Below are 13858 nucleotides of genomic sequence, written 5' to 3'. Positions count from 1 at the left end.
TGTCCGCTATCTAGTAGGACACCTTCAACTATAGGTTTCCACCACTTCAAGGTCAACACATCTAAAACAGACTTCCTTTCCCTTCTCTAAAAATCAGTTCCCATAGAAACCTCCCTATTTCTGTCAGAAATAAAAATACTCTCAATCTTCAATCAATCCCACCATGTACTATTAAATGTTAATTTTTTCTAAAACACCCCTTTGCGACCACCTACTACTTAAAACCCCCAGTGATTCTGAGTGTCTACAGGCCAGATGTCCAAGCTCCTCAGCCAAGTATCCAAGACTCACCCCAAGATGGTTCCACCTGCAGCCCAGCTTCTCCCTCCCACCCCTCTCCTCACCACTGAGGGTGCACTCAACACTAGCTCAACAGGCCACCTGAAGCCGTCCCCTGGTACCTTGTGCTCTCATTTTCCCTGTGCCCAGTTCATCTCTGCTCCTCCTCTCTCACGGATGTAAACTCTACCCTTTTTTCAAGGTCTAGAGGAAGTCGCATTCTTTTATCAAATCTTGACTGACTGCTGCGCCATCAGTGAATTCTCCCACCTCCACACTCCTAAGTCACCTGACCCTGGGCCTTTGCATTTTACATGGGCCACTTATCTCCCTGCTTCTCTAAACAGAGATCATTTCTTCTTTGTTTTTGTATCTTCTGTGCTAAGTGCAGGTACAGGGCACTGCATAGTGGGTACTAAACATTTTCTCAAAATGCTAATGAGTGACAGATTAGGTAGCATTATTACCTGATTCTGGAGGGCCTTGAAAGCCAAGCTATATAGAAACATTTTATTATAGGCAAGAAGGATAAAATAAAGGCTTCTCTATGATAATTAAATTACATCACAGGCTGGGCGTGGTGGCTCACGCCTGTAATCCCAGCACTTTGGGAGGCTAAGCCAGGTGGATCACCTGAGCTCAGGAGTTCGAGACCAGCCTGGCCAACATGGTGAAACCCCATCTCTACTAAAAATACAAAAATTAGACAGTCGTGGTGGCGTGCACCTGTAATCCTAACTACTCGGAAGGCTGACACAGGAGAATCGCTTGAACCGAGGAGGCAGAGGATGCAGTAAGCCAAGATCGTGCCACTGCACTCCAGCCTAGGTGACAGAGCGAGACTCGGTCAAAAAAAAAAAAAAAAAATTCCATCAACAGACAAAACTGTATCCATTTTAGACATACCTCAAACCTCAGTCAATCTGAATTAGCCAACAGTACAAATGCAATATTCTTAAATGCCATATTATAATATAAATATTTACAACAGCCTCCCTACGCTCCTCATTAAGCTATTATTTTGTGTAATATTTTTAAAAGAGGTATAACATGCACAAAGTGCGAAAAATACACTAATTTTCACTGTACTACTTGATGATTTTTTACATATGTATACACTGGCATAACTACTGCCCAGATCAAGATATGAATGATTTCCAACAGCCACAAAAGGTTAAACAATACTGTTGTACTTAAAGAAATTTATGCACAGAATCTATTTTAATGACAAAAAATCTTAAAGTAATAGCTATTTTCCTATATTTAGCTACAATGCTATAAATGTGAAAAGACTATGACTATCCCCACAAGGTGCCAAATTCTAAGACCACTACTGGAAATAATGGAGGTACAAAATGGGGGGAAAAAAAAAAAAGAGCAGTCCTTATCTTCATGAAACTTACACTCTAGTGGTAAGAAAGATGTGAAAATCAATCATTACAAGGCAATAGGTTATGTGCCCTAATGGCAATGTGCAGAGTACCCAGGAAGGGGCACCTAGGGTAAGGAGACTTAACAAAGAAGGTAACACCTCAAATAAGCCTTGAAAAATAAACAGGAGTTCATCAGGCAGAGGAGGGAATAACATTACTAGCAGAGGGAACAGAATAAACACAGAAACAACGTTCACAGAATGTTAGACAATCTGTTGTATCTAAAACACAGCATATATGGAAAGAAATGGCAAGAAGTGAGCCTGTGAGACAGGCTGAAGCCAAACTGAGAAGCCTGGGTTTCATCCCGAAACAGAGAAAGCCAACGAAGCTTTCCAAAAGTAAGAAGAAAAAAAGATAATTAGGTAAGTATTTATGCAATGATTGAGGTAAGTGTTAAGGATTTAAAAAAAAAAAAAAAGAATAGCACATCATTCTGGGGTGCTTTCTGGAAGTGATGGCAAATGGGCGGAGCCTCAGAGATGAAGAGAAGCTGAGGAGGGAGAGGCGGGCACACTGTGAAGGGCCCTGGACCGTGGGTCATTCGGCCGCTGGCACGCAAGGAAGCATGGGGGACAAGCAGCAAGTGAAGGGGAAAAAGGAAGGCAAGGCCCATCTTCACCCATCATACCGGAGATGGTCTTCAGGAATTTAAGCACAAGAGACATAACCAAACTTCAATTTTAGAAAGATCTCTCACACAACAATACAGAGAAAGCAGACAGGACTGAAAGCAGGAAGGAGAGTTACAATAGAAAACTCCACACAATGAAGACAGGGATTCTATTATCCCGGTCAGTTTTCTTGGGAATGATGAATGTGACATAAGAAAACATCAGAAGGATACTTATTACATAATACACCCGGGGAATCCATCTATGAGATATATATCTATATAAAATACATTAATATACAAAAATATAAAATACATTAAAGAAGCCTCATGAAATCATATATAAATGTTTATAACTTAGACACTGAGTGGACATAACACGGGCTGGAACCTGAAAAGATGCTGCTGACCTACCTTATCAGAGCAGTTGACTTTAGCACCATTTTGCAGTAAAAGATGAACTATATCTGCATGGCCTCTCCCTGCTGCCCAAATGATTGGGTAAACACTGTACTGCTAGGATAGATTGGTTGGTAGGTAGGTAGATAAGTAGGAAGGAAGGAAAGAAAGAAAGGAAGGAGGGAGGGAGGGAAGGAGAAATAAAATCTTTTAGGTAGATATTTACAACACATTTGCTAAGTAAAGTAAACATCAAAGGATGTAACACAAAGTAATGTTCTTTTTAAATCAGATTACAAACCATTCTCCACTTTAAAAATAGACAAAATACTCATAATACATAATTGGCAACTAAGATATAATAAATCTTAAGTAAACATATATTATGAGCACATTTATTTTTATAAATTCAACACATTAAAATGTGGTTATCTGGCCAACAGGCAATACTAATAAGAAGAAGGCGAAATAAGAGGAACGTAAATATATATAACAGAATGTATAGAAAAACAGTATGATTATTTTGTAAATGTCTCTTTTCTTTAAATTCAGATTAAGGATTCACACACAGAAAACAGGAAGATGACTAAAGATCTCAAAATCTCCTTTTGCAATGTTATATAGTTATAATTAACATTTAAGCTCTAAGAGCTGCCTTTTTGCTGACAACAACTGAGAAATAGCTTTAGAAAAAAATTATCATTACTGTGTTTTGAAATCATATTATATGTTACGTTTACTAAGATAAAGAATATTTCTATCCACCACGAAGCCAAGTATAATCAACCTTAAGTATTCCCTAAGAAAACTTACCACTTACAATACAAACAAATTTTTTTGTTAATGCTTACCAGACCAGTGACACTTGGATTGGCACCATGAGAAAGAAGCAACTCTACTACGTCAGCACGGCCTTTGTAACATGCCCACATAAGAGCTGTCCATCCTCCCTAAACAAAAAATGTAGGGGTAAGGGAATCAAACTTTAGATCATCTCTGAGTATAAAAAATGTCACTAATGAAATGTCTTTAGTAAATATCTTTATAAATCATTGTTTCATGATGGTAGTATTAAATAGTTCTAAGCTCCCAGGCTCCCCAAATACAATAGTACATGAAATAAGTCAAATCTCTTGCATCCACAAATGGTTAGTCCGAAGTTTATAATATATTATGAAACCTGAATTAGAGAACATTCATTATGAACTCTTCCAAATTTCTAAGATTTATTTTGTCTGTCCAAAAATATTTCTTCAGGCCAGGTGTGGTGGCTCATGCCTGTAATCCCAGCACTGTGGGAGGCCAAGGCAGGCGGATCATGAGCTCAGGAGTTTGAGACCAGCCTGGCCAATATGGTGAAACCCCATCTCTACTAAAAGAATACAAAAATTAGCCAGGTATGGTGGCGTGCGCCTGTAGTCCCAACTACTTGGGAGGCTGAGGCAGGAGAACCACTTGAACCCGGGAGGCAGAGGATGCAGTAAGCCAAGATCACGCCACTGCACTCCAGCCCAGGCGACAGTGCGAGACTCCATCTCAAAAAAAAAAAAAAAAAAAAAATTTCTTCAGAAAACTTTCTATGTTCCTAGATATTCACTTCTTTCTATGAATTTAAACTTTATTCAGAGAGAGATTCTAACAATCATATTCAACTCCTGCATTTAAACACATCCTTTAAACCCCAGATCATTATAGTACCTCTTGCTAAAAGAGAGAGGATGCTAAGGCATCTCATCTGTGATCAGGATTTCCAGAGGTAGGCAAAGTCATCAGGTATGAATCAGCACCACACTTGATGATGTTCTACTTGCTAAGCTACAGGAGCAATTTTCTCCTTAACTACGATATGATTCAATAAAAAAGACCAATGTAATGAAATCTTACTAAGGAATTTTTTTTTTAAGTATGGAGCATCATAAAAGGGCACAGAGCCAGCCTGAAAGAGCTTCTAATGGATAAAGTTGGAACAACTTGAGCAGTAATATTAGTACTGGGCTATAACCCATGGAATAAATATTTGTAAGTCCATACTGAAATAGAAAGATATAGATAGATATATAGATGAATGGATGAATGGATGGATGGATGGACAGACAGATGATAGACAGATAGAGTAGGGTGTGGGGAAGGGAAGTAGGCACTCTTCCTTACAGAAGAATTCTAACTAATTAATGTACAACATATGAGGGAACAGAAAATCATCATTACACCACCACAGTTATGGTAATAACTGCTGCAAGTTTAAGAGTCACTGATGAATGCTAAATCAAATAGGTGAAAGTTTTAGTCAGAATAAAGATATTTTGTTTAGTCTCAAAGTATCTTCCCCCAAATATTTAGTAATTACAAAGTGAAAAATAGTGCCCTTACAGTGGCAGACACCACCCTAATCAAGAGATGAAGGCTGACATCACCAGTGATACAAACTGAAATCACGTTCCCCCTAGGGGGTACACCAAGAAAAGCACATCGCCTCTGGGACATCCTTCCCTCTAAAGCACATCTGCAACTGAACATAAGAAACATCCACAAATCCAAACTGAGGAACATTCTAAAATTACTGATGAGTACTCCTCTAAAGTGTCAAGGCCATGAAAGACACAATTTAGGTCAAATTACAGAGCTGGGCATTTGATCAAGTCAAGTCTTACATCTATATTTTAACTTGTAAAATACTTGCCCAGAACTTTTTAACATCACGTCCTCACTTCAATTTGAATAATGTCCCAGCCAGGCATGGTGGCTCACGCCTGTAATGCCAGCACTTTGGGAGGCCGACGCAGGCAGATCACTTGAGCTCAGGAATTCAAGACCAGCCTGGGCAACATGGCAAAACCCTGCCTCTATAAAAAACACAAAAATTAGCCAGCCATGGTGGTGTGCGTCTGTAGTCCCAGGTACAAGGGGGGCTGAAATGGGAGGATCACATGAGCCCAGGGGATGGAGGTTGTAGTGAGCTGAGATAGCGCCATTGCACTCCAGCCTGGGTGACAGAGACCCTGTCTCAAAAAAAAAAAGAAAAATTTAAAAAAAGGGAGGCCTAGGCAGGAGGATCACTTGAGGTCAGGAGTTTAAGACCAGCCTGGCCAACATGGTGAAATCCTGTCTCTACTAAAAATACAAAAAGTTAGCCAGGCGCGGTGGCATGCACCTGTAATTCCAGCTCCTCGGGAGGCTGAGGCAGAAGAATTGCTTGAACCTGGGAGGCAGAGGTTGCAGTGAGCCAAGATTGTGCCTCTGTGCTCCAGACTGGGCAACAGAGCGAGACTCCGTCTCAGGGGAAAAAAATAAAATAAAGAATAATGTCCCTCTGGCTCCCTACGTAAGAACCTATGAGATAAAATTTTAATCTCAAGAAAATGAAGCTAAATTGGCAAAAGATTGAGACCAATTAACTACAGTATAGCTTTATATTTCATGAACTCTTTCTTCATTTTGGTGCCAGGAAAGGTCCTCACAGGAAGAGTCCTCACTAGACTTCTGATATTAAATCCTGGAATTCTTCCTGAGCCCCACAGGACCTCAGTGGTCACTCTCCTCTCCTTAAACAAGTCCCAGGGACTCTGTCTTCCCTCAACTTGGGAAGTTGAGTAGTTACTTGGGTAGTTACTACCACCCACCCACCCAATCCTTTGAGGTTAAGGTCCCACAAAACTAGCTATTAAGAGAGACATGGTCCTCAGTTTCCCCAACTTTCAGTGTTTTAAAGCCAAAATAAAGAACCTTTAATAAAGATCCTTTAAATGTTAAAGGTTTTCTGGTCATCACTTTGAAGAAATAGGAAGAGCCAAAAAAGTTTAAGAAATCAGTTTTTACAAATCTTAATGCATTTTTATACATTCATAACGTATATGTTATTGTTCCTAATTCCCTTGCTGATCTATGTAAAACAATGATAGAGGAGAAAGCCTTTGGAGCAGGGAGACCTGGTTCAAAACCCAGCCTAAGTGCTTACTAGCTGTGTGACTTAGGATAAAGATTCACTTCTTCCAGTCTCAATTTCCTCAACTATACATTGAGAATAAAATCAACCCTTAGTCCATAGGATTGTTCTGAGAAGTCAGTTAAATGACACAGCAGCTATACACCACCTAAAGAGGCCAGGCATGGAATAACTGGTATGGTACCTATTGGTATGGTACCTATTCCACGCCTGGCCTCTCTAGGTGCTTTACAGCCGCTGTGTCATTAACCCATCTGATAATCTGGTAAGGTACCTTTAATAAAATATTGAGAACTCGATAACTCCCTGCAATTCCCTTCTACCTTTCGTACCAACAAGGCAAGAACCACATTTCACTCTCGGCTGTCATATCCATCTTTGCCTCAGTTACTGACATCATTATCTTCTCTCCCTAAACTTTCACTGCAATGTACTTAAATTCTTTTTGGAAATATATAAGATACCAGTGGTTCCCTGTATCTTCCTATAAAAATAAGGATACCACCCATTGCACTTAGTCTTGAGAACAAATATAAGATTATACAGGTTGACCTACTGTTAAATTATAATGTGCTATTAAGGGCAAAATGGTGAAATGCTGTGGCTTCTTAAAAACTCAGACCATCTGTACTTCAAAAACCATCATCAGCTAAGTAATAAATATTTTATATATCACAGCAGATCGTTTTCTTCCTTTCTTCTACTGTTAAAATCAACTTTTAAAAGGGCTGAACATTTTACAGAATTAGCCAGAAATGAACTCTCTCTTCACCTTATGCTTTAACCAGATGCCAAACTCAAGTAAGAGCTAAGTAATAATTAAGGATCACATCTTATTAAACTTCTGTCATGCACAGATAGCATGTCTGAAAATAATCACATTTTTTAAAATAAATCTAAAAATATTATTCTGAAAAGTATAACTTCGAACACCTGATAATAGTTTTAAAACCATACGCTGTCCCTCCTAAGGTCCTACCTAAAGGAAATAACTGTCTCAGAAGTTCCAAAACGTTGATATATTAAACAGTAATGAGTTATTTGTAACAATATGTCAGAATTTTAAACTCCGAAATAAATGAAAAATGATGACTAAGAATATTCTAAGAGGTATATTATAACACCTGGGTTTTAAAACATTCTTGAGGGTCATTTCAATGCCCAACCCCAAATTCTAAAAACATTATTATAATATCATTTCACACATAAAAATACAAGATTTCACACATATCTATGATTATAAATAAGATTTCAGCTAATTAAGAACATATAAAAATGTCCATACCATATCACGGTGCTCCAAGTTAACCCCACATTTCAGTAGTTCCTCTACGATGTGCACATGCCCTTCTTTCGATGCGGATATAAGTGCTGTCCAATTATCCTTGAACATGTATTTTAAAAGTTATCATTTTCAAACCAAAAATAACACTTCAAAGTAAGGAAAATTAAATTTGAACTTACATACCAAATGATCATACCAAGTTGACATGATGTGACCCACGCTAACTAAACTACTCTAAAGTCATACTGAAGCTCTCCTAAGATTCTATCTGTCCACTTGCATCACTAAGAATGGGGTAAACATGGTTTTACAACTGCTTGTTCAGTCTACTCACTGAACTTCTAATCATATACTGTGCTTTTTAAAAACGAGAAAAGATGATCATCAAAACCTCAAAGCTAATCCTCATGGCTAGCCACCATTACTATAATATAAATTGGAATTAAAGAGACTGTAATCAGATTTAAAAGCACATTCACAGGTTAGCAGACTACAGAGATCTCATATGATGTGTTTAGAAACCATGTGATAAAGAACTATTCTCTTTTATTTTTTAATTCTTAACTGTAATATAATTCAAATGATCATTCAATTAAGAAACAAAATAGATGTAGCTGTGTGACCCTCAAAAGCAATTCCAAAAATACAGGGACAATCAGAGGAAATGTAACCGTGTGGAATGTTGATTTACCCCTCAGAAGTGATATCAGAAGGGACCATATATTCCTGGCCATTATCACATGTAATGATATTTATAATAAGTTACCATTATGGGGAGTTACTTAACATGACTCGTATGTGGATATCTTCTAGGCGGACATTTAACTATATGTACACATGCTCTCTATTCAGCCAGTCTCATCCATATAAAAAAACCAAAGAGCTGAGATCCTTCATTGAAAGTAAAAATTTCTCTCCTGTATTACTCCTTTTAAAAAAAACTGATATAGCCCACTAGGCAAAGTTGAAATATATATAGAAGTTTTAATTACTACTTTTGAATCACTTCTGAAAAACAAAAAAATAGCTAAGAAAAGAGTGAGCAAATGATGAGTAAATTATTTTAATATATACCAAATCTTCCAGATCGCAGTTAGCTCCATTCTTAATTAATTCCTTCACTATTTCCAGATTGCCTTGTTCGGCAGCTATCATCAGTGGAGTCTGGCCACACTAGAGAATATAAAAGACACAGGGAACTTATCAAGATACTGTACTTTTACTAAAACATCACAGTTAAATATACCACACATTTTCATGAATGTATGTTAAGCATTGTTTAGCTGTGTTTACTATATTTAATTTAAAAACAGCTTTGAACTTTAAGTTTCAGTTTACTAATAACTTAAAAGTCAAAGAAAAAATAAAACATAATTTTTCTTCCCACAGTATTAATAATCTGTTTTTAGCACTGCAAATTCATTTAAAGTAACTAAATATGAATAACACTAGGATTTGGAATGCAATTACTGAAATATACATAAAATTTCAGAATACTTACGGTAGCCAAATTCTCTAACATACAGGTAGAATATGATCTAGAATGTGTTTTTAATTATATATATGTTTTGTCTGAAATAGGACCAGAAGAAGAAAAGTAAAATAATAAATAAGAACAACCAGGTGCTATGTATAATATACATATGTAGTTTTTTAAAGCCTTCTCTTAGAAACTTAGTTCATTAAACTAAATAAACTCCTACTGCTGAAATCAGTGTCCCAGCCTCTGTGTTAAGAATGAGTCACAGGAGTACAGAGACGATGCTCCCTCAGCCCTGGAGACGAGGGCAGGGCTCAGGCAGCTGGGTGCCTGGACAAGTCACCCCTAACAGCAAGCCTCATCTACTGCAAGTGCAGTACAAAAGTTATCATTCTCTGTAAGTGCCACGACAGGAAACAGATCGGCAAATACCAGGTTAGGCCGGGCACAGTGGCTCAAGCCTGTAATTCCAGCATTTTGGGAGGCCAAGGTGGACAGATCACATGAGGCCAGGAGTTCAAGACCAGCCTGACCAACATGGTGAAACCCTGTCTCTATTAAAAATACAAAAAATTAGCCAGACGTGGTAGCACACGCCTGTAATCCCAGCTACCTGGGAGGCTGAGACATGAGAATCGCTGGAACCTGGGAGGCAAAGGTTGCAGTGAGCTGAGATCGCACCCACTGCACTCCAGCCTGGGTGACAGAGCAAGACTTGTCTCAAAAAAATATTTAAATTAAAATTTTTCAAAAAGGGAAGTACCAGGTTAAAGAGTGATGATACTAAAGGTACGAAGACACACTAAGGCATATGATAAAAATGTACACCAAAAATTAAGTTTAATTATGCAAACACTTAAACATCTACTTACTACATTAGTATGGGGGGAAATATCTATGACTCTTTTAAATACCCACCTGACATTATTCCTCTGCTTCAAACCCTTCAATGTTTTGCCATAGTTCTTTTGGATAAGAACTGACATCCTTACCCAAGCTGACACAAACCCTGAGTGACGCAGAGCAGGGCATGCCTGGCTCTCAACCCAGCCTGTGCCACCCCCGGCCTCAACATGTCCTCTTGCTCATTCCCACCTCCTTACTGATCCCCTATAATTTACTTTTCCTATACTAATCCTTGTTTGTAACCACACTTGTATTGTGTGATTAACAACTGATTATTGTCTGTCTCTCCTAAAGGCCAGGAAACATGTCTGTTTTGCTTATGGGTTTAAAACTATATACCCAGTGTGAGGGACAGTGACTGCCACACAGGTACCCAAATATGTGCTGAGTAAACGGGTGAGCAAAGTCTCAAAGAATTTAAAAATCTATTGGGCACAACATCCAAACAAGCAAATAGTTATAATGATTAGCAAAATACAACAGATGCTATTATAAGAATAATACAAGTAAGGACTTAAACACAAACACTGGTTTAAAGTTCAAATATCGGTCACATTAAATACAGACATTCCTATATAAGGATGGATGCTAAATTATATGTGGTAGCCACATGTCATCCAACCAGAGTCATTAGGGAATGACGTATTACACATAAATAGATTTTCTGGGTGAAACAATTTATCTTCTCAACATTAAAGCTGATTATAACTTTTATGATAATCATCATTCTAAAAAGCTATGCACATACTGCTACTTGTTAAACAGATTACCTTAAACGTTATGTTTATAATTCTGAGTCATAACTACCAACATCAATTACTATGCCATGCATGCCTCCGTCAGCTCTAGGTTCTTCGGTATACATTCTATAGAACTGTTCTCCCTTCTGATGTACGGGGATAAAAAGTCAGGTATCAAAGTCATTGGTAGAATATATAAATTAAAGCAACAAACTCTAAATCCACAGTCCTGAGAATACATCAATTTTACATCACAGTTTTCAAAATTATAATTCCAAAGACTCAGGGAAGTTTTCTGTTTACTCTCTGGGTCACAGTTACATTTCAGATGTTCACATAGATAAGTGTTTCTAGATAATGAGAGAAAAACATAATATAAATGTTTTAATAATATAAATGTTATATAACATAATATAAATGTTATAAATACATATAACACAAGTAGGAAAGATGGTATAAATTTGATAGCCTAGAAACATGCCAAATGAAAGATTAGAATTGTCATTACTTTCTCTTGCAGAAACTATTAGCTGTCCACCCAGTATCTAGAAAGACAGGGCTTGTTGGGGGTGGCAATGAGCTCAGCTGAAAAAAAAAACGCCCAGTGTTCAGCCTCACTTGCAGCTGGAAATAATCCCACAACGGTGCCCTGGCTAGCTCTCCCAGGAAAGCTCTGTACTAATTCAGCTGGTCTGTGCCTTTTCCTTCTTCTTGCCTGATACTGAGACACAGTGCTGGAGCTTTTGCTACATGACTGATGTGATGCAATAGGCACACATTGAGGACTGGGCCAGAAAGAAAGGAGCCTGGGTTCTGAAGCCATCATATCAGCCTTGAAATGGTTCATCTAGCTTGTCATAATGTGAGAAAAACAAAACCTTAATTTGTCTAAATCACTGTTTTGAGAGCTGTTCCATGCAGTACAAAGCAATTCTTAACTGATGCACCTTTTGTAGCTACACTATCCAAAAAGATAATGACTTTCAGGAAAGGCTGCCATAAAGTTTTACAGGATCCCCAAAAATAGAACGATTGTTATTTTAAAAGTTGGGCCTGAAAATAAAGCCTATCTTTGGATTCTCCTAGTTCTTGCTTAACCAGTCCAGTAACTACAGTTGTAGAGATAGAGTAACTCATGTCATGAAAACTTTCATTTTTCTACTTGAAAATGAATCAGTAAAGATCCTTTCCATACCTGACCCCACACATCCCAGCAAATTCCATGCCTATCTCCTTCTAGAAAACACAGGATTACATTTCACATAATCCCCGCTCTACTACTCATAGTGACCTCAAGCCAAAACACACCAAAAACAAAACAGAACACTATGCACCTACTGAAATACTGGACTTTATCTCAGCTTCCCAGAAGACTACAATGCAAAAACAGCTACTATTCAAGCATCTTTTTGCTCTTCCCAATTTCTAGGTTCCCATTTCTACTTATTTAAGTGTATGAGACCTAAATAACCACTGTTTTTTTTAAAGCAGTCCTTCTGGAGGGTTTCTACTTCTTCCAATAACCACAGTGAAACTAAAACATTTTGAAATCCTCCTTTGAAATTTCCTTTAAAGTCTATTTACAGGCCAGGCGCAGTGACTCTCATGCCTGTAATCCTAGCACTTTGGGAGGCTGAGGCAGGTGGATCACTTGAGCCCAGGAGTTGTAGAATAGCCTGGGCAACATTGTGAAACTTCATCTCCACAAAAAAAAATTTTCTTAATGAGCCAGGCGTGGTAGCACACGCCTGTAGTCCTAGCTACTCAGGTGGCTGAGATGGGAGGATTGCTTAAGCCCAGCAGGTCAAGGCTGCAGTGAGCTGGATCATGCCACTACACTCCAGCCTGGGCAACAGAGCAAGGCTCTGTCTCAAAAAAATAAAATAAAGTTTACTCATAAACATACAGAAAAATCCATTGTTTAAAGTCTCAGTTCATTTTCTTAAACGGGAGAAAAATGACCAGCCTCAACACTATTCCCTTATACCAAGGACAGCTGACAGTGACTGTTTGTTTCTTTCAAAAACAAAATAAAAATAAAAACTCTTCACTACTCTGTAAAGGACAAAGATTTGCCATCATTGAGACTATTCATAGGCCAAAGATTTGTCTAGTTTATAAATAAAGCAATAAAAGGAAACTAGAATTCACTGTTTGTGGCCAACTATGTGCTAATAAGCACAGTATCAGGCAATTTTACCCCTTTTTAAATTTGTTTATTTTATATTTTTTAGAGATAGGGTCTCAGTCTGTTGCCCAGGCTGGAGTGTAGTGGTGCAGTCATAGCTCATTGCAGCCTTGAACTCCTGGGGTCAGGCAATCCTCCCACCTCAGCCTCCCAAGTAGCTAGGTCTAAAAGGTGCCACACCTGGCTAATATTTTTTAGAAGTAGGGTCTCACTACAGTGCCCAGGCTGGTCTCAAACTCCTAGGCTCAAGAGATTCAGCCTCTCAAAGTGCTGGGATTACAGGCGTGAGCCACCACATACAGCCTACCCACATTATTTTAATTGATCTAATACTTAAGAATCTTTCTCAAAACTGATAGCCAAACACATTAACATGAAGTTACATAAATATTTTTTAAAATGAGAATAAAGGGGAAAAAATACAAACAACTTTCTGTAATTCTATAAAAATTACATTTTATCAGAAGTTGTAAAAGCAAAATGCTAAGAAAAAAAAAAAAAAACCAACTTTTACACTGAGCCATAACTGAAAAAGCCTAGGGGGTTTCAAATTATCACTTTAAAACTCCAATTTAAATTGATACAATATTAA

General features: G+C 38.0%; 1 protein-coding gene across 10 annotated transcripts in view; it reads right to left on the bottom strand.

Moving 5' to 3' along the window:
* The window catches only part of KIDINS220 (kinase D interacting substrate 220), a 112600-nt gene that overhangs the window by 84288 nt on the left and 14454 nt on the right, over positions 1-13858 (bottom strand). For 5 of the 10 annotated variants that reach the window (XR_010136371.1, XM_063713786.1, XM_054548411.2 and 2 more), the window contains exons 3-6: positions 9027-9125; positions 7953-8051; positions 3576-3674; positions 2740-2841 (exon numbers count right to left, since the gene is read on the bottom strand). Coding sequence is in view for 9 of the 10 variants with exons in the window: in XM_063713786.1 (XP_063569856.1) it covers positions 2740-2841; positions 3576-3674; positions 7953-8051; positions 9027-9125 (399 nt within the window). In the remaining variant the exon portion in view is untranslated. Of the gene's footprint in view, positions 1-2739; positions 2842-3575; positions 3675-7952; positions 8052-9026; positions 9126-9453; positions 9525-13858 lie in introns of all 10 variants that reach the window. The other 5 variants (XM_054548413.2, XM_054548416.2, XM_054548412.2 and 2 more) reach the window with 3 other exon arrangements.

Source organism: Pongo abelii, chromosome 12, assembly GCF_028885655.2.
Source record: "Pongo abelii isolate AG06213 chromosome 12, NHGRI_mPonAbe1-v2.0_pri, whole genome shotgun sequence".
Classification (NCBI taxonomy): domain Eukaryota; kingdom Metazoa; phylum Chordata; class Mammalia; order Primates; family Hominidae; genus Pongo; species Pongo abelii.
The sequence above is the reverse complement of the archived record's forward strand: the minus strand, read 5'-3'. Positions and strand labels throughout refer to the sequence as shown.